General features: G+C 37.7%; 1 protein-coding gene and 1 non-coding gene across 6 annotated transcripts in view; both read left to right on the forward strand.

Annotated features, from left to right (window-relative positions):
- The first annotated feature begins 1,854 nt into the window (after positions 1-1,854).
- LOC103712111 overlaps positions 1,855-21,003 on the forward strand; it is a 35,479-nt gene continuing 16,330 nt past the window's right edge. The window contains exons 1-5 of one of the 5 annotated variants that reach the window (XR_003386626.2): positions 1,855-2,114; positions 2,259-2,403; positions 5,857-5,984; positions 12,475-12,614; positions 12,759-12,827. Coding sequence is in view for 4 of the 5 variants with exons in the window: in XM_026806591.2 (XP_026662392.1) it covers positions 2,009-2,114; positions 2,259-2,403; positions 5,857-5,984; positions 12,475-12,614; positions 12,759-12,827 (588 nt within the window). In the remaining variant the exon portion in view is untranslated. The remainder of the gene's footprint in view (positions 2,115-2,258; positions 2,404-5,856; positions 5,985-12,474; positions 12,615-12,758; positions 12,828-21,003) is intronic. The other 4 variants (XM_026806591.2, XM_026806590.2, XM_039123754.1 and 1 more) reach the window with 4 other exon arrangements.
- Positions 18,932-19,037, forward strand: LOC120110039. Its single transcript, XR_005510817.1, has one exon. It is a non-coding gene; the product is annotated as a small nucleolar RNA R71 (small nucleolar RNA).

The following is a 21,003-nucleotide window of genomic DNA, read 5'->3' on the forward strand; positions in this document are numbered from 1 at the left end:
TTCCTCCTGTTGGTAGTGGGACGAATTTAATACAGGCGAAGACGATATGTTTGCTTGCGCCCTTTAGGAGCTCGGGAACACGTGGACGCTGTTGCGGGGAAAGCGGCGTGCCAGCGGAGCACGTGAGCGAGCGAAATCCGGTTGGGGCTTGTGATGTGACCGTTATGCCCCCCGGGTCCGTGGCGGAGTATAGTAATGGGTTGTGGGGGATCGAGACACGTGGGGGTAGATGTCCGCGTTTCTTTATTATTATTATTATTATTATTATTATTATTATTATTATTATTATTATTATTATTATTATTATTATTATTGATGCTATGGCGGTACATGATATAGTAGGCACAAGGATACGTGATCGCGGAGTGCGCGAGGGAGCTCCTCCTTTCCAGCCCATAAGGTATTTCTAGTATGATTGGCCACATAAGCGTCACCCAGTCCGCAGTCCTATTGGTCTCTTTAAAGACATGCTTGGCCACTTAATAAAATAAAGATCGTAGAGTGTCCAAAAAAGCTCCTCTTTTCCAGCCCATAAGGTGCTCCCAGTATAACTGGCCACATAAGCGACCATCCAGTCTGTATTCCATTAGTCTCTCTAAAAATATGCTTGGTCATCCAATAAAATAAAGATGGTGTAGTGCTCGAGGGAGCTCTCCCTCTTCGGCCCATAAAGTACTTTCAGTATGACTAGCCATGTAAGCAACTACTAAGTCCTGATTAATCTCTCTTAGGAGATGCTTGGCTTGGAAGCCCACTATTTTTTATCATTATTTAGATGTCTCAAAGTAGAGAGCAGTCAAGCTAATAGGGTAGATATTCTGGTCCCCACCCTGCCAACCAGGTTGCCGCTTGGGGCTTGGGAGGACGATAGCCGCGGTGGTGAAAAATGCTTTGGGACAAACGTCGGTGCAGACCTTTCTTTCTTTTCTTTTTTTTTTCTATCTCTCTCACCTACTTGATGCTGATTTGGCGGTAAACTTTTTCTTTTTCTGTCACAAGATAGATTAAACTTGCTGTGTGCATCACTCATAAATGATTTGATTATTGAGCATAATGATAAAGTTACCTGTCAACTCAGTTCTTGTTCTTGCCTATCAAATAAACAAAATGTTGTTGCTGCATGGGTAATTTAACAGAGATTAAATTAAAAAAATTAAAAGATTTTCTTGTTAGATCAACCCACAGTCAGCATAAACAAGAAAAATATTCTACTATTCAGCTAGTTAAAGAGCAAGTTATAGTAACTATTTGTTGACATGCTTGTACATGCATCTATGCACACTTTTAAGAGTTTGTTTGACACATTCTATACTTTGAAGTATGTAGATTTTTGTTGTGTTTATAAAATATTAATGCATATGTCATGACATTAAAGTATAAGTTAGAGTTATATTTAATAATTTTTCAACTAAGATGCCATGCAAAGAAATAACTCCTTCCAAGACACTTGAAACAGGATTGCTAGGCTACTACTAAACATCCGCAATATTTATGGCCAAATTCTCATAAAGAAATATATCAATAATGATGATTTCAAATCATTCAATATTGCATCAATCAACCAAAATCTTGTCTATTATATGTAATTTTTTTTTTTTACTATAATAGATGGTTTATATCGTTCTAATAGATTTAAAAAATAACAAATGCGCTTTCTTTTCGGACTTTCGAAGTTACTGGCCATGTACGGCCTCTTTGAGGGTTCTTCGTAGCCGTTACAATTTCACATGGACCGTTCAGTCCCTATACCATGTCCAATTTCCTAACTCCTTGAACCGAAACCCTTCTCCAATTCTTCTCGAAACCGGGTCATTTCGGTAATTTTATACCACCTCGGCGACTCCCTTCCTCCCCTCCACCCGTTGCCCTTCCGCATCCCCTCGCTCTCCTCCTCCTCCTCAGAAAAATCGCATCAAAAACAGAGCAGTGAGAAGCGAAGTGGAACAAGAAAACTTAGGAGAAGAAGCAGAGAAACTATTTTCCCGAAATACTCACCTCCTTTCCCAGAATGCCCCTTTGTATCCAAACCGTCCCCGTTCCCGCGTACCATCAAACCCTAGCCCCGATTTCTCCCAAAGGCTTCGTCGTCTGTAATCCCAAAAGACCGCTCCATGGTGATTTAGCTCAGCTCTCTCATTAATTTGGTGCTCTTTTACCAGAAAATTTTTGCGTGCCTTTTACTATGTTTTCCTTGAAATCTTATCAAGTGAATGAGCAGAAAAATTCTCCTGAATTTTCTTGTCTGATTATCATTTTAGATTTGGAAATTCTTACAGTTTTGAGATCAAAAATAGGAGGAAGTATTCATTTGAGGCGGAAAAATCATGGAACAAAGATTTTCTTAGGTTGCAATGGGTTGGTGTCCGCTAATGATGCATTAGCAGATGATCGTGTGAAGAAAAGGTGCAATCTTTAATTTGACACTTCTTATTTTATGTCCATAAGTATCTTGATTTATGATTCTAATTATATATGATAGATAAGCAAGAAAGTGAATATTTTATTCTTTTTGGGATATGAGGCTTGCTATAATCCGCTTTCACTGAGATGTTAAACGGATCCCTTATGCAAGCCTTTTCCCATCAAATATGCGGCCGATTATAGACCACAACTCTATGTGAACAAGACCATGGAAAAACTGCGCAGAGTTTAGGATGGCTTGAATATTTTTGTGCTTAAGTCATTAGTCCAAAGTTCTTTATATGCAGATTGTTGATGGGAGCTTGTGCTGGTTGCCTTTTATATGAACAACAATATGCAATGTTTATTTCCTTCTTATAATGGATAGTGATTGCATTTATTGTTGTCTATGTTATCCTAAAATTTGTAGGAAGAACAAAACTTATGTCATTTGGATCACTCTCATTTCACCTCAATCATCTAAAAGTTTATTTTGTATTAAAAAAAACTAACAGTATAGAAGGAAAATGATCTGGTGGTAGCATCATATGCATTTATTTAGTTTCAAAAAAATGCAGACATAGTCAATGGACATCAACAAGAATAGCATAACGTTCGCTATTCGGAAGCTAACAAGTAGGGAAACTAGTGTTTGAACAATCAAGTTCTAGGCTAGAAGTTACAATTTTGTTGTAATTTTAAGAAATATATTTAAAGCTGATATCTATGATTAACAATTTAATAATTTGTTATGTATGTTATTTTTTTTAATAAAAATTAAAGACAATTCCTAGAAAATTACTTAAGAAGACAAAAGCTAACTGATGGCATTGGCCAAACAAGTAGTGGACATTGACATCCTATAAAATGATGCCTGGGTGACTAATGATAGATTTGGTTTGACACAGGGCAAGATAGATTGTTGAGATTCTCTTGTTGAATTCCTAAAGCAAAAATACTTATCTTCCTGAAGATCCTTCATACCAATTGATGTTGGCCTATAAAATAAGTGTACCTGAATTTTTTGTGAAGTAATTGGGACATGAATTCTTTTAGCATGGAACAAGGAATATCATGCATCATCATAGGTGCTCTTAACATGACAAGAGTATATACATTGCATTGAAATTCGTAAGCAGATGCCCTTATTTACTGATACAAGGAACGGATGATCACTATAGCTTAAGTTGAAGTTTTGGTTGCATTGGAAGATATATTGGAGCAAGGCTAAAACTGATATGCATGCCAAAATTGGATATGTGGATTTGAATGTACCCTAAGTAACCTCTAGACCAAACTTTGCTGTACCAGGCATATTATATCATATCGGTACCGGACTGGTATGCAGTCTCGTACTGTACTGACACTTAGTATTTCTAGCTGCCGACATTGTAATAGAATAGTAGCGGTATGGGGTTCGGTACCGAGACGGTGAACTTTGCTCCAAACCATATTAGCACTCATTGGTGGAAGCAGAAGTTGTATCACTAGATTCTTAGGTGTCCGATAGGTTCAAAACTTTTGCAATGATAGTTATAGGAGAGTGTCGTAGGTAGCTTCCACACTAAAGCCTTGCTAAAGTTTGTCCATGTGGAGTTTTGGGATGGGATTTTTTTTATTTAATTAAGCGTAAAGTTATTTTGTTAATTCATCTTGAATCACATTATTTGGAGACTGGATGACTGAGATATTACCAGAATACCGAAGATGTATCAGTGCTGCCAAAGATGCAGACTTTGATGGCTTCTATGGTGTCATCAGAAGCTTCTGATGGTTCAAAATCTTTCATCAGATCCAGATATGCTGCTGATTAGACCTCATCAAGATAGAAAACACGTCCTTTGGCACCATGTAGTTGTCTGATGAATCTGATGGTGCTATCAGTGTTATTAGATGTTCTAGAAGTTGTACAACCGGCTTAGAGAATTCTAGAGGCATGATGTTAGGGTTCGTAGAAAGCTATATTCACTTTACATATAAGATAGTGAATCTTTGGATTTTCATGTAATCCTTTTGATTGTTCTTTAGTGGCATGATCTCATCTCACTGTAGTGCGACTTCCATAGCAACACTAAGTGCAACTCCAAGGCTTTTTATGTAGTGCAACCCCAGAGCCCAAAGGAGTTACTCTTTGAAGCCAGTGTGATGTCGATGGAGGTGAAGGAAGCCCTAGTGAAGATCGGTGCTAGTTTGCCACTCCAATTGGATCAGGCGATTGCTAGTTATCATAGTTAAGAGCCCTTTTTTCATTGCATCAAATTCTTAAAAGATTAATTTTTTAATTAAAATATTGATGTGATTTTTATGCTTGATCACCCAACCCAAATTCCCTTTCTAGATAGAAGAGGGCTTCATGATTCTCGTTTGTGATCAGGACTGGTCTTATCCTCTACTTTCAGCAAATCCAAATTGTTATGCTTCTGTAACCCCAGAAGCAAAACCCTTGCTTTTGGTTGCACTCATTTTGACCTTGAGTGACCATGTATGATATCTGGGGAAATGAAAAGCTAGCTGTTATAGAAAGTTCAACTCATACAATATGCTTTAAGTTCTCCATTCTTTCTACGTATAGTAGATTCCTTCTTTTATACAGTCACAATTGCTATTGGATGGTGACACTGACACTTGTATGTAAACTGAATACAATATGGGAGACTGACCCCATGCTTATGCTATGGTCTTATTATCTGGATAAGAATAACAAATTCTAGTTTATATAACAAGATAAAAGACTTCCCTTGTATCCTAGCTATAGTTATCAAAGCCCCATCTTCCCAAAGCCATTCATTGTAGTTAATCTCCTGTTTCATGGTTCCTTTCTTGTTTTATGTACCATTTATTAGTTAGAGGTTTATGAAATGGTCTTTCCCCCATTTCCGCCTCTCATATCACCTTAGTTCTTTTTTTTTCTTCTTGGTATTAAATCTTTACTCAGTATCATATCCATGGTACGCCATTTCGGTACTGAGCCTTGTACCGGTGTCATGCTATCACTGTATCGATATAGTTTGGTACGGAGCTGGTTTAGCATACCGAGTGTCAGTATGCCCTCCATACTGTATATCAGTACCGAACTGGTACTGTATACCAGTACTGAACCGGTACTGTATACCAGTACTGAACCGGTACTGTATACCATCCGGTACGGTACGGCATATCATGATCATATCCATGAAAACTATGCCCGCTGTTGATGCATGAAAAGAAGAAGCAAATGATTCCCAAGATTTGATAACTGATCCCCTGTCTGCAAGGAATTCTAGCGTCTATCCTTAATATTTGAGCATGTGAATGCCATCTTATTTTCTTGAAAGTTGACTCTTTTTGTACATCATAATTTATCACAGATCATTGCTTGTCTTTTGGTATATAATTCAAAAGCATTTAGAACTATTGCAGTATAAAATACATATTCAACTGGGATTATTAGAAGTTCTAGCTAATGATCTTTTACAGAAATATTGTGGAGCATATTTTTCTTCTGAGAGCAAAGTCAGATTTATCTGATGTTGAAGAAAAAGACATGCTTGATCACCTTTATACATCACAATATCAGATGAGTGGAATTATTGCAATATCATTGGGTAAGATTTTATATTCTTACATTGTCAAACATTTCTTGAAACCTTGTATCCTGAATTTCAGTTGGTACTATATTCAATCAAGTGGTCTAGTTAGAAGCCACTTTCTTTCTTTCTTGATTTGACCTGGTTCACTGTATCACTTATCATGGTTATGTTTTAGCCTTCTCTGTTATATTTAACATGACCTTTTGGTTATTTTATCGAGGATCATATTTTGTGAAATAAACAATTGAGCAATCTGGGTTCTGTGTGGAGTCTTTTAGTGATTGAAGGATATTTAGGTTTATGATTAATAGTTTAAGAAATGTAAGAAGGAAACAAAGATCAAAAACAGTTATTGTCATCTTTATTGCCTAGAACATAGATTGCTTTGAGCTAGAACACCATAAATGCATGATATCTTTCCCTCATTAGTCTTGAAAATAAGGGCAGAGGTACATAGTTCAATCACTGTTGTTTTTTCTGTTCATACTTTCTAGGTTCTTTCTTAAACAGTGACCTTGCCTACTTATTCTTTATCCAATAAGATGTATGTTATTGACCTGGGGACCTGCACTTCAGCAAAGTATACAGTGAACCACTTCATGATCCACGGTTCTCTTTGCCAAATATTGTCAATGACAATCTCGAACTATTTATTGTTGCTTTGATATGTCATTGACAATTTTTCTACCCGTAGCATTTGTAACTATTTTTACAACATCATCATTCATGATCTATCCTTAGAAACCTCTTCATTTGGCCTTTAAAACAACTATTGTGATTTTGGCTAGCCCAGTGAAAGTTCAGGGTTGTAATGAGCTCTGAAGATAGTGAAAAATGTAAAAGGACTGCAACGTTAGTGATTGCATATGAAGCAGCAATAATAGTTTGACTAAGCAATGGCGAGGATCAGAAAGTAATATACTATGATTCTTTTTGATGAATGCAGGTCAGAAGGTCCATAGTATGCCCCTTGTTAGAGAATTGATACCATAGGACTCAAAGCTACATTAAGGGCTCCAAAATTAAAAAGGACTTGGACTTTCTTCTGAAGACTGGATGTGCTTATTAATAGACTTATGACAGTGTAATCTCCTAAAAAGATTATGTACTTATTAATAGACTATATACGACTGTGTAATCTCCTAAAATGATTATATTCTTTACATATCTAAATCTATCTACTATGTATAGTGCAAAGCCTTAGAGTCCAGTCACGTGGCTAGATTTTGAGACCTTTAACTAATGTTTTCCTATATATTGTATTTTCATATCTAGAGTACTTATAGAATATGGGCTTTACCCAGTATTATGGTTAATATTAGAGTAGATGCTTCTTCACTGAAAATGGGGCCCACATATTTAAGAGATCACAACTTCATTTGCATCACATTAAGGTATATCATGGCAAAAGTTTTGCATTTGGTTGGGCATGTGATATAGGACAACGAGGGTTAAAACAATTTAAAGCTAATTCCAATATAGATCTGATTTAATATTCTGCTAAAGATCAATCTGCAGTGCCAACAATCCAGTGCAGAAGAAGAATAGCAGCAGAATTAAGAGAGAATAATAAAAAGTAGGGAAGTAGCTGGAAGACATGGGAATAAAGGTATCAACTAGAATAGGCTCCCCATGGATCGAGCAAAGTCAAAAGAAAATTCAATGAGGATTTGGTTTATCCCACACGTACCCGTCATGGGCATTTTTCATTTTTTTTTGATATTTTAGTAAGAGTAAGTTGACTTTCTCAAAATTCCTTTTTTCTATTAATATCCGGATTTTTTTTATTTTTTGCTCTTTCCGATATTCTATGACCATTTCGACGGCTTCGGACTCGGGAATGGAGGCGGGTTGGTGCACCAGCCGGATCAAGTTGTTAGCGGACAAGAGCAGATGTCAGGTCTGGTGAGAGTGAGGTACTGAAGGGCGCCAACACGGGATTCGGACTTTTTCCCATCAATCAACCTCCAAGGACCTGCCGGGGACTCCGTACAAGGTAGATCGAGAAATGAGCTAAGTAATTAGAGGAGGAGGAGAAGAAGAAAGAAATAGAGAATATAATAGGGATAAAGAGAAACGATAAGAAAGACCAAATCTGGCCTAAAGTAATCCTTTTGTTCATTCAAAACAAATCGCATAAAATGCTTTTTCATTTGATCCTAATAGATCCTTTTATAAGCTTTACATGACTTGCTTTCGAAGCCAAATATGATTCTTGATATAGGCAAGTATTAATCCCCAAAATATTTCCAAAAAAGAAAAAAAAAACGAAATAGCACATAACCCTATATAGAAAGACATGTAAAACAACCAAAAATCAAATCCTAATAATTTTATGATTTCTCCAGCTTAACAATGAAGGTGGGAGTTGAATCCCAATCTACAACATGTTTGAGTTGAGTCTCACATAAGAACAGATATTCTCCTCCACATGGTATGCCAGTCATGAATTTGGTCGATCCTTCCATGGAACCTTCACCTTTTTGAGTTTTTCTTTTTCGCTAATCCCATAATCAATGGGAAAAGGCTCGAATAATGATAACGATGATGAGGATTGCTAATGAATTACCTTTATTAATTTGATTTGCTTGATTCTTTTCTTATATACCTTTTTCCAAGAATCGTCGAACCGATACCATGTGTCGTACAGGTCTGTGACCGGTACAATATGTTGCTGATATGTACCATACCGACACACGATGTTTGGCGTACCAGTTTGGTACATGTAAACATTTTTTTGTTTTTTCAATGGTTTTTTATTTTTCCAACTATTTTTGTTTTGAAGGATTATTTTAATGATTTTTGTTATTTGAAATTTTGAATTATAAGTTGAATGCCACTTTGATGTTTTTTGTCATATTAATTTCAATAGATAAGATCGTTGATTAATGAATGCGGTTGTAATATAATTGACATTGAGAATGTATAAGCACATATAATTAAAATTGCATATATCAAATGCAAGGTCCGCCGTATCGGTACCGGTCAGCGTACCGGTGGCCGGCCGGGCCGATACGTACCGGCCGGTACGCGGTGGTTTCAAAAACCATAGCGCGAGGCGCTGTGGTTCTAAAAAAAAAATCGTACCGGTGCGAACCGGCCGGTTCGCACCGGTACGAGGCCGGTACCAAGCGGTATCGGCCGGTACCGACCGGTACGGGCTCCGTACCGGCCGGTTCGGCTAAAAAATCGAGAAATACCGGTTTTCTTGTGGTTCCGGTACCGGTGTAGGACCGGACTGGTACGTACCGGCCCGTACCAGCCGGTACGGGCCGGTACGGCATTCCATGATCAAATGATTTGAAATACAAAATATATATTGACATCTAGTTCCTCGTAGAATGTTTATGTTGCTCGTATATATCGGGATCCTAATCATGGTCTGCATTTGAGATCTGACGCTGACCAAGATAATGTGCCTATCCTTACATCCCATAATCTAATCCTCCTCGATAGCCACCCTAATTTTGATTCGATGTCTAATACTGGGTTGGCCATCCCATTTGAGAAAAGATCAAGGCAGTGAAATCTGTCCCATAAATTGCTAAAACCATGGAGGATAGTAGTTGCTCGAATACAATATCTGTGAGATGGGATATCGATATAGGTCATATCCAAATATGTGGAATAAGATCCGGTTTACAATTCGGATCCAGATAATCCGGGGACCCCACTTTGCATGCAAGATCATCTGTAGCAGCAATGTCGTGTCTCAAACCACCTCGCGGAGGGCATCTCCTATTTGTAATTGTATCCCTGCAGGCTCTAGGTCATGTTCCATGATCCGTATCCTGTGGGGCATAAGTGAACTACGACTCATTGGTGAATTAACCAAGATCATAGGACTATGAGTCATGCACCTGCACTATGTCTGTTACTACCTCTTTGGTGGCCAAATGCATCATTGTCCGAAATGCCATTATCATCATTGCTCATATAGTGAGATAATCTGGGCAACCGATCATCCGAGGGCTCACCGATCCTAAAATTTGAATGGATAAGCTTCTATTTACTCTCTCCAATAGATCAACAGTTCTCTTTTCTTTTTTGTTGTTGTTCATCTGAGAGATTGCTTTCTTTTTCTAGATGCCCTTGCTTGTCTGGATCTGCTGGGTAGCTCCACTAGGCCTGCCACCTTGACTGGTCCTACCTTCCTGACTAAACTAGGTACCATGATGGCCTCTTCTAAGAATCTTTCTGTCAAATCTCCAAGAAGATGTCTCAGACATAGAGCCTTGCGATGATGGTTAGCTTCTCCCGTACCTCTGTTGTTGCTTGGTTGGTTATGAGCATGTTATGTGTTCTTCTATCCATTGTTCTATGTTCACCCCAGCCTCCCTTGCAATGAAACCAATTGGTCAAGGAGGCGATTCTGGCTCATCAAGATCTGGCTTTTGTTGTTGGCCCTCAAGACAATCAATCATCAAATCCTCATTATATACAAAATCATTGCGAAGTGGATCGTCATACTTCGGCTCCACCCCCTCTTAGATGCACTTCAATCTGAGCCTTAGATTGCAGTAGGCATATACCAAGTCGTTCAACCACTATTATGATAGTTTGTTCCTTTGATTGCTGTGAATTAGGACGGAAGTTGACCAATTATGCTCATAGGCATTGGAGAAGGCCATTTGTGAGAGGATCAAAATCGCCAACCTTTTTAAGTGTTTCGACTTTTTATGCTAGCCCAAAAAGAAACCACTTCAGCTGCAAATACAATCAAGTAAATTGCATATCAGATATTAATTATCATAAATGTTAAATTACTTATAGTTGGTGTCTAACAAGACCTCATGTTATCTTTGCTTGCCATAGCTACCTCTCACCAAAGCTATGAGAGCCCTCCCTAAAAGCTTTAGTTTGTGAAAAATATACAATAGATAATGTCAATTCTGCTTGAACTGATAAAGTAATGGTCCTTTATCCTAAAAAAATAATTTACGTTCTCCAAACATCCGGTAACAATGATTGGATCTGGCTCCCTCTTATAAATGACATTGTACAAGCGGTCAATAGTTCCCTGTCCATGTCCATTCCTAGGACACTGTATTGGAGCTTTGAGTTCAGGTAGTAGGCTGCAAGACATATCGTAATTGTTTTAATTAACACTCAAGTAATTGTACTTGGATTTAATTTTATAAGAATAAACAAGTTTTGAGGATCACACTTGAATTACATGCTAGATATAAATTCTTGCCATCTGGTAATTCTATCTTTTCTTAATGATGTCAATATACTAATCAAGGTCTGCCATACCGACCACATCGACATACCGATGGGTGTCGGTAACGGTTCGGTACCGGTTCGGACTGGTACCGAACCGGTACCACTGGTTTGGTTTGGTTCATGAATCCAAAAGCCTCCAAAAAAATTTGAAACCGGTACGGGCCGATACTGATCGGTACGGGCTGGTACCGATTTTTAACACCGAATCGGACCGGTCAGAGCCAGTACCGGTTCAGTACGGGCCGGTTCAGTATACCTTGATACTAATCAACATGCTTTGGATTGCTTGCCTGATCTCAACCTTAGTAGTCATCATTAATAAGAAGCCCATTTGAGGGTATCTCCCACTATCCATGGTCCTAAGCACTTGATATAATGGTGCGATTGTCTTAACTATTCTCTCGATCCGTTTCCAAAACTGCCAGTTTGGATAGGTATAATCATATCTAAACAAAATAAATTGCTATCAAATTGAAGATAGCAAGTAGCATGTATATCTTTAGACATTCTATTGATTTTACAAAAAAAAAAAATTGAACATCATTTTATTTATTATTATCTTCAATCCAAAGTTAGTTTTTGAATCTAAAAAATTACATGATGAACAAAAAATTATGATTTTTTCAGTGTTGTGTAGATTAACCTTAAATCAAGTAGCTAATCATACTAAATTTTGGAACAATCTCGCCTTATTTTCTCTATTATTTGCCATTTTTTTGCATGCAAAAGAAAAAAAAAAAGAGGAGGGTGAGAAGGGTGGAGGAGATTATACCTTAAGAAGCAAATTTTTTTTATCTTAATTGGAATTTCTTCTCTTCTTCTCCCTAAAAATCAAAAAACAAGAGGGGGGGGGGGGGAGAGGAAGGAGGCAGGGAAGGCCTCTCTGTCTCCATACTTATGATTAGGGTGGTGTGGGCTTAAATTGCTCCGAACTGAGCGGAATTTGGCGGTTCTGCTTGGCTTAGGTCGGTTTAGGCTGATTCAAGGCATGTACTGAGTCGACCACACAAACTGACCTAATAACTGACCAATATAGGTCGGTACATCCCGAACCTAGCAATTCAGGATGATTCAGCCTTGCCTGCTTTTTTCCATATGTTAGTTCTATTTGCTCTCTCTTTTTTTTACAATATTTCATCCATTTGAGTCCATATTATGTGACGATGCATAAATTTAAGTGTGAGGATATGAAAGACTAAGTCTATTCATAATACCACGTTTATATTCAAATATCAGATTTTGATTCTCTTATATTTTAAATGAATTTCTTCTCTTGCAGGTTGCATAGAAGATCCAAATGTTGATAATTTTACCCATGCAGTATATATGCGTTTTCAAAAAAAGGAAGACATTGCAAGGTTCTATGTTAACTCTTACTACTCTCGAGTTCTTAAGGAACACGTCACACCATATTGCTATGTATGCCCCAACATGTAATTACCTTTCCAGTCCCTTACTCTTCCTTTCTCTTGTATTCCTTATTCATTTTTTTCAAAAGATTCTGTAGAATTTTATTTTTTCTAAAAGATGTTATGTGTGATTATAATTTGTTGGATCTCTTAGGGATCAGTTTCTGTGGATTATGAATCTGAAGTAGAGGATGATATTCTTTCCATATTCCGGAGGGGAGAGGTAGGTGATCACATGGTTGTTAAACCCTTAGATACATTTATTTTTATATATATATGTCATAATGCTGTTCTTTTGATTGATTGGAAATCAAGACAAGTTACGTTTTATCGCCATATAGCTGTTCACAAACTCTGTTGATATCCTTAAACCATATAAAAGCTGCTTGATTTCCTGATTTTTCAATTCCCAAAATAACCCTTGGCTGTACTTTCTATAAGGGAATTCTAATTTTGCTGGACTTTGAAACTTTTTTACTTTTATGCATATAATATAATATAATTATAATAGAATATAAACTCTATCAAAGTGGCTTGATTTCTCAATTTTTCAATTCAAAAAATAACTCTCAGCTATATTTTTCTAAAAAGGAAGTCTAATATTGTTGGACTTTAAAACTTTTTAATCTTATGCATAATAAGAGCTCCAAATTCAAAACAGTTTGTTGTTTGCAGCAAAATTTTAAATTGTATTCAGATAAAAAATATAATATACTTAAATAATTTCATGAAGTGTGATATAGTGCAATATTTAAAAATTTATCCTTAGTCCTTAATCCCTAATATATATAAAAGTGGCTTGACTTCCTTGTGCAATTCCAAAAGAAATTGCTATCAAAGTGTCAATGGGGTAGAAACCTACCTTAAATCACTTAATTCCAAAATCATAGACTCGCCTTACAAACCTCTTAATCCCAATTGCAAGGTCTGCTATTATCGATGGAGCACGACGCCTGATCGGTTCTTTCAATTTTGAAAATAAACCACGCAATAGCACGTATCCTGTAGGATAGTGATTACGGGTGTCGGTCCACAGGGATTGAAGAATAAGTTAATTTTCTTTTAAAAGTAAATTAAGAAGGAGAATTTGCTAACTTGATTTAACTAAATCAAGTCAAAGGGCATAAGCTAGAGTAAAAAGACTTTTGAGTTATCGATTAATGAGAGCTAAAAGTAAGATGAATGCAATAGTAGGAGTATTTTATGGGAAAAGATGTTTAGGGTTAGAATCCACCGATGGATTCGTAAATATGATGCTTTCAATGATTTAGATGCGTGTATGATCTGATTGCTCTTAACTACAAGTTAGGACAATCATACAAAAAGTTGAAATCTAACCCACAGTATGAGTCATCTAGGCCTGGTACAAACCATCTTCTCTAAGGATTGGCATGGTCTGTCCTACTTAGCATGATTCATCTGATGATTAATTTCTCAAAGATAAATCTGGTAGTTGCATAACAGTCTCCTCCAAACCACAGGTATTGGATTCGATTTCGATAAACTATATTAATTCATGCAGAGGCTTTCTACAAGATAAACATCTTACACAAATTAAACAAGACATTTCAAGATCAGAATTTCATTAAATATGCAACTGTCTTACAATGCTAAAAATCAAAGAAATGCAACATAAATACTCATCCACGGCTTCATCAAACCCCTAAACCGAGGCTTAGCTGCTCATGGTACTCGTCATCTTCATTGGTTGGCTGAAGAAATCCTTTGCCATCTTCAAATGAAAGGCTATTCCCAAAATATCCAAAATACTCTCTCTCTCCCCCTCCTTTCTCTTTTTTTTTATTTCTTTTTTCTCTTCTTCTCTCTCGGCTGGATTCGTCTTTTCACCGAAACAGGGGGTCTCCCCTGTTTTCTTCTCCCCCCAGCTCCCTCTTTGCCACCGCCCCTCCTCTCTTCTTATATAGACTCCTCCTAGAACAGTGGATCCATGATTTCGTGTGGAGAGGAGGAAGAACGCATGCGTGATCGTTGGGGCGGGATGCACGGCTGGATCGATGGAGCTGACTGCGGGATCAAGATTGGGGCTGATCGCGTTGATGATGTGGCTGGCAGTTGAGGATGATGTGGATGCTGGAATGTTGCCCACGGCTGGGATAACGATCCATCAAGCTGGGGAGAAGCATGGATGGCTGGATGGCTCTGTTGAAGAATTGAATCCGTGGATGATAGCGCTTACGACGGGAAGATTTGGTCCTCTGTTCCGCTGAAGCAAGGGAGGATGCGGAGGAATCCGTGGAGTGATCCGAGCGGGATGAGGGCTGTTAGCTTGATCTGCGGACATGGGAGAAGATCATGGGATGCTAGGGGATGAGCTGGGAGATGAACGAGATGTGAGCTGGGAGCTTCATGGAAGGATATTTTAGATGATAAGCTTGGGAGCTATCAGGAGAAGGTGAGGATGCTGGGGCGCAATCCACGGAGAGGATGGATCCTACAATCGGCTGGGAGGAATTCGTTGAAAGCGGAAGCGGGGGAGCTTGCATCGCGGGAGGAAATCAGGGGATGAAGATCGGGTTGGATTGGAAGATGGCTCTGTTTTGAGGTTATAAATAGGCAGCCGTGAGGAGGCGGGGACGCGGGCTGATGCGGAGGGCTTTCTGGGCGCGGTGATTCCGTGAATAGGAGCGGAATGGCTGGGGATGAGTTGGGAGGTTCATCATGGACGTTGAGAAGATCTCCATTCTGAAACAGAGGAAATGTCCATGTGTTGGGAAAAGAGATTGGGAGATTTGGACACGTGGGGAGGGGAAAATAAAATTCTGATGGGTGAACGTGTGAAGAGAAGAAAATAATGGGATTGGGTTTAGGCTTCGTCCAGTTGAGTTTTGAGTCGACCTGCATACATTAGGCTCAATCAATAATTAAATCAAACTCGAATTAACTCTAATAATTTATTAAAATGTAATGAAGAGGGAAAACACATTTTCTTATGTTTAAATTTAAAATATGTGCATAACAATAATAATAAGTGCTATGTAAAATAGATAAATTTATACATTATTTAGCACTTATCACACCCCCAAACCTACATTTTGCTAGTCCTCGAGCAAAATAGAAAAGAAATTAACTCACTTTCGCAGGAATCGCGATTGCATTTACCATATGCAACAAGGCTTTAAACCCCTAGGTTACCCTAGTGGACGAGTTATAGTCTCGTAAGGGTTTTCAGTGAAGATACCCACAAACTTCAATATTAAAATAAATCATTTATTGTAATGATTTTTTTTTTATTTTTTTATTTTTTATTTATTATTTTTTTTATCGATTGATCTATGAAGTAAAAATCAAATTCCAAATGCATACTAGCTAAGAATTTCAAAAACTCTTTTTTTTTATTATTATTATTAAAATCTAATTTAAGATATATAAATGATAAGAATTTCAAAGCACACACGATTTTATTTACTAAGTCAGCCCAAATTCTAGGTTAGTATGCAATCTAAGTTGAAGTCATTAAGTTTCTGTTTAGGGAGTTGTAAGACTTATTTATACTGGAGTGCTCGGTGAAATCTGGACCGTACACAAGCTAAGGGTTCGGATCTCCAAAATATTGCAAAGATTAGTAGTTTCCAAGGATTGGTCGAAGGGACCTATTCACTGATTCAAAATCATCTTATCTGCAGGATTTCGAGAGTTGTGGATGTTTACTTTAGTACCTCACGGGCTTTATCTGTAATATTCCAGTTTACTCGAATTTTTACAACGACGGCTTTCACACTATTGTCTTTTTCAAGGTCAATACAGCGTTTTTTTTTTTTCTAATTTTTTTTTTCAAGAAAGATATATAAATTGTGCACTTTTACTCTTGTGGTGATTTCTCCGTGTAACGAGCAATCAGTCGACACTCTCACACCAGTTGGCATAAGGTGTCGGGCATCAAGACTCCCCTACGGACTTATGCTCGAAGTCCTCATCACAAGCCCACTTGACCTTTGACAATAGGTAGCCCTTTTCGATGTTCCTGACTAAATCCATTTTTATTGATAATTTTTTTTTTTTGGATTAGATAAGTATGATTCATCAGGGTCCAAGGTTGCTACTATACTATCAACATAATGTCGAGCCTAGACCTTAGAGGGGTCGGCCAGTGTGTAGTGAAATTCCAAAGTATTAATTAGCTTACAACTCCCTAAGAGAGACTTAATAAAAAGAACTTAAATTTGTATTACTTCCGACTAGTCATTGGGCTTTTTAGATTTTATATACCTTGTGTGTTTATCATTCTCGCATTCATGTATAGAAAGTAGGTTTTTTAAAAACAAAAACTTTTTTTTTATTTAAATTTTTTATTATTATTATTTATTATTATAAAAAATGAAAATGAACACACATTTTTTCTAAAAGATATTTTTATATTTTTATTTTTTATTTTTGAAAAACCTGACATTATGAAGTGAAAACGAAGACAAGAGATGCAAACAAAAAAATACTTAAAAATACCCCCAAACCTAAACCTAACATTGTCCTCAATGTTAAAGAAATCTAAGAGAATTGGGTTGCCTCCCAACAAGCGCTAAGTTTATTGTCTTCAGCCAGACATAGTGAGATAGTTTTTGCATCTCCTTCTATGAGGTCATCTATTTTGTCTATCATAAAACACTCAATTTTCCTTGCGGGTTGGTCGGCCGCATTGAACACATTTAATTTTACCTTCATGTTCCCAAATGATATGTTCATTACCCCTGTTCTACAATTGATGCATGCATTGGCTGTTGCTAAAAAGGGCCGCCCAAGGATCACGGGGATTTGTTTATTAGGATTGGGCTCATGTTCCATATCAAGGACAATGAAATCTACTGGAAAATAGAATTTATCTACCTTGACAAGAACATCTTCAATTATCCCACGTGGTGTTTTTACAGATCGATCAGCCAATTGAAGGGATACCGAGGTTGGTTTTAACTCACCTAAACCAAGTTTCTCATAAACTGAATAAGGTAAAAGGTTGACACTTGCCCCTAGATCTAAGAGTGCTCGATCAATGAAATTATTTCCTAAGACACAGGAGATGGTGGGAGCACCAGGATCTTTGAATTTTGGAGGGGTGTTGTGTTGGAGAATAGAACTCACTTGCTCAGTTAGGAAGACCTTTTTAGGCACATGTGTCCTAGATTTTCGCTTTTGTGTACAAAGGTCTTTGAGAAATTTGGCATAGGAGGGAACTTGTCTGATGGCATCAAGGAGTGGGAGGTTGATTTTAACTTGTTTGAAGACCTCCATCATCTCTTCTAATGAAGTTCCCTTTTTGCCAAATGGAGAGGGTGAAGTAAGAGCTTCAGGATATGGGGCCTTTGGGATATGAGTTTTGGCAGAAGGTGGACTAGGTGAAGAAGAAGAAGAAGGTTTTTCATTTGACACATTTCTATCCTCTTCTTCATCTTCCTTATTGTTGTCCTCCCCAATCTTATTGTCTACTACATGTCCACTCCTTAGGGTAGTCAAAGCATTGGCTTGTTCATGATGAATTGCATTTAGTTGATTTTCTTGAGCCATGTATTGTCCCCTAGGATTACTTAGTGGTTGGCTTGGAAGCTTTCCTTCCTCTCGCTTGTTTAGTGCATTAGCTAGTTGACCCATTTGGGATTCTAGCTTGGCGATTGATTGCGTATGAGAGTGCACTAATTGTGTAATGGTTTCCAAACCTTGAAGGGCGTTCAACACTTTCTCCTCAAAGGCTGTGTTTCTTTGGGGTGGAGGAGGAGTGTGTTGAAATTGAATCGAGGGGCGGTAGGGATGAATATTTTGTGGGGTTTGAAAATTTGAGGATTTTGAAAATTTTGGGAATAGGGTTGGGCTGTGTTCGAAGCTTGCTGCTTCCAAGAAAAGTTTGGATGATTTCGCCATCCCGGGTTATATGTATTGGAAAATAGGTCATTACCCGGTCTAGGCTGTGTTTGAGCAGCATTGATGTGTTCTTGCACGAGTTCGGGGAATTGGGGCGCTGAAGGGCACTCATGAATAGGGTGGGATGGGCTAGAACAAATAGTACACACTTGTGCTTGGGAAGAGTTCATGTAATGCCCACCTATCATCAGTTGGTCAATCTTATGGGACAATGCATCTACCTTGCTAGACAGGTCCATAGAATGACTTATTTCACAAATTGTCCCTTTTCTTTGAGAACTCGGGGGTGCTTGACGAGAACATGAAGCATGGTGGAGGGAGTTTTCATTAAGATTTTCAAATAATTTCCATGCTTCATGCTCATTTTGAAGCATAAAAGTGCCCCCGCATGCAGCATCGATCATCTGACGGTTTCGTTCTGTCAATCCGTCATAAAAACATTGCACTAGTTGCCACTTAGGTATTTGATGATGAGGGCATTTACGGATTAGGTCCCTAAATCTCTCCCAAGTTTCATGAAATTCTTCTCCCTCAGTTTGGGAGAAGCTTGTAATGGCACGTCTAAACTGGTTCGTTCTTCCTATGGGAAAGTATTTTTTAAGGAATTCTTGTTGCATTTGATCCCAAGAACGAATTGAGTTAGCTTCTAAAGAATTCAGCCATTGTTTGGCTCTATCTTTAAGGGAGAAGGGGAATAATCTAAGTTTTAGAGCATCATCAGTGAAATTCTGAATCTTGACAGTGGTGCAAATTTCAAGGAATTCATCTAGGTGTTTATATGGATCTTCATTGGTGAGCCCATAAAAAGATGGAAGCATTTGGATCACACTAGACTTTATTTCATATTGTACAGCTGCTACCTCAGGTAATCGAATGCAAGATGGGGAAGTGTAAATAGTGGGAGTAAAGTACTCCCTCAGAAGTTTGGGTTGTTCTTCAGCCATCTTAAAAGGTGGGGATGATCCTAATGTTTTGATCTTAGCTCGAATGTTCCTAAGGGTTCGTTCTATTTCAGGGTCAAAAGGTAATAGGTTTTGTACTCTAGAACGACTACCGTGCATACACTAGTACTCGATCAATCAAGCATGCAATAAAAGAGAAAAGCATATCAATCCTAGTCTTTGTCCTAAAATCACTAGACAGCTCCTAACTGGTTTGAAGAGGGCACCTAAGCCTCCAATCCGGTCTAATGAACCGAGTTGACCAGGTAAGCTCCCAGGTAAGTGGAGGGGTCACGATGCGTTCGCAAAGGTCCCACTTAAAACCCACTTGCCTCGAACAGATGAACTGTCTCCCTTATAGAGACAAAGCTTGCCTAGACATCAACTAAGCCACAGAGCGAAATTGGTGCAACTTTCGGTGATCTTCGTCCTATTGAGCTCGAATGTCCCTAGGAGCCAATGTCTAATTGATTTTAATTAAAGTGACACTATGTGAGATTGAGTTCACCTAAGTTGGGCAAGAGTCCGGTGATGAAATCCGGCTCTTATCTTGTTGGGATGATTGCCCTTACTATGTGCAAATTGATTTGTGTATGTGTATCAAGCATGCATTCACAATTTTGCTATAATTAAAATCAAACAATCACCACAAAATTTCAAACCAATAATTAATTTAAATAAGAAAAGTTTAGAGGTTACCAAAGGGAATTTCCCCAGCAATTTAATTTTTTTTTTTTTTGCAAACCTCTACAGCATTTCTTTTCCGGCAGTTCTCCTTTTGATCATCCCAGATTTTTTTTCTCGATTCCTGATCAAATAATATATAAAAAAAATAAAAATTAGTAAGGGAGAAAAAGAAGATAAGAAAAGTAACAATAATAGAAATTTTTTTTTAAATTTTTTTTTTTAATTTTTAAATATATTTTTTTAATAAGAAAAATAACTATGCTAGCAATCCCCGGCAACGGCGCCAAAAATTGATCGGTTCTTTTAATTTTGAAAATAAACCACGCAATAGCACGTATCCTGTAGGATAGTGATTACGGGTGTCGGTCCACAGGGATTGAAGAATAAGTTAATTTTCTTTTAAAAGTAAATTAAGAAGGAGAATTTGCTAACTTGATTTAACTAAATCAAGTCAAAGGGCATAAGCTAGAGTAAAAAGACTTTTGAGTTATCGATTAATGAGAGCTAAAAGTAAGATGAATGCAATAGTAGGAGTATTTTATGGGAAAAGATGTTTAGGGTTAGAATCCACCGATGGATTCGTAAATATGATGCTTTCAATGATTTAGATGCGTGTATGATCTGATTGCTCTTAACTACAAGTTAGGACAATCATACAAAAAGTTGAAATCTAACCCACAGTATGAGTCATCTAGGCCTGGTACAAACCATCTTCTCTAAGGATTGGCATGGTCTGTCCTACTTAGCATGATTCATCTGATGATTAATTTCTCAAAGATAAATCTGGTAGTTGCATAACAGTCTCCTCCAAACCACAGGTATTGGATTCGATTTCGATAAACTATATTAATTCATGCAGAGGCTTTCTACAAGATAAACATCTTACACAAATTAAACAAGACATTT

The sequence above is a fragment of the Phoenix dactylifera genome, chromosome 2, assembly GCF_009389715.1.
Source record: "Phoenix dactylifera cultivar Barhee BC4 chromosome 2, palm_55x_up_171113_PBpolish2nd_filt_p, whole genome shotgun sequence".
In the NCBI taxonomy this organism is placed as follows: Eukaryota; Viridiplantae; Streptophyta; class Magnoliopsida; order Arecales; family Arecaceae; genus Phoenix; species Phoenix dactylifera.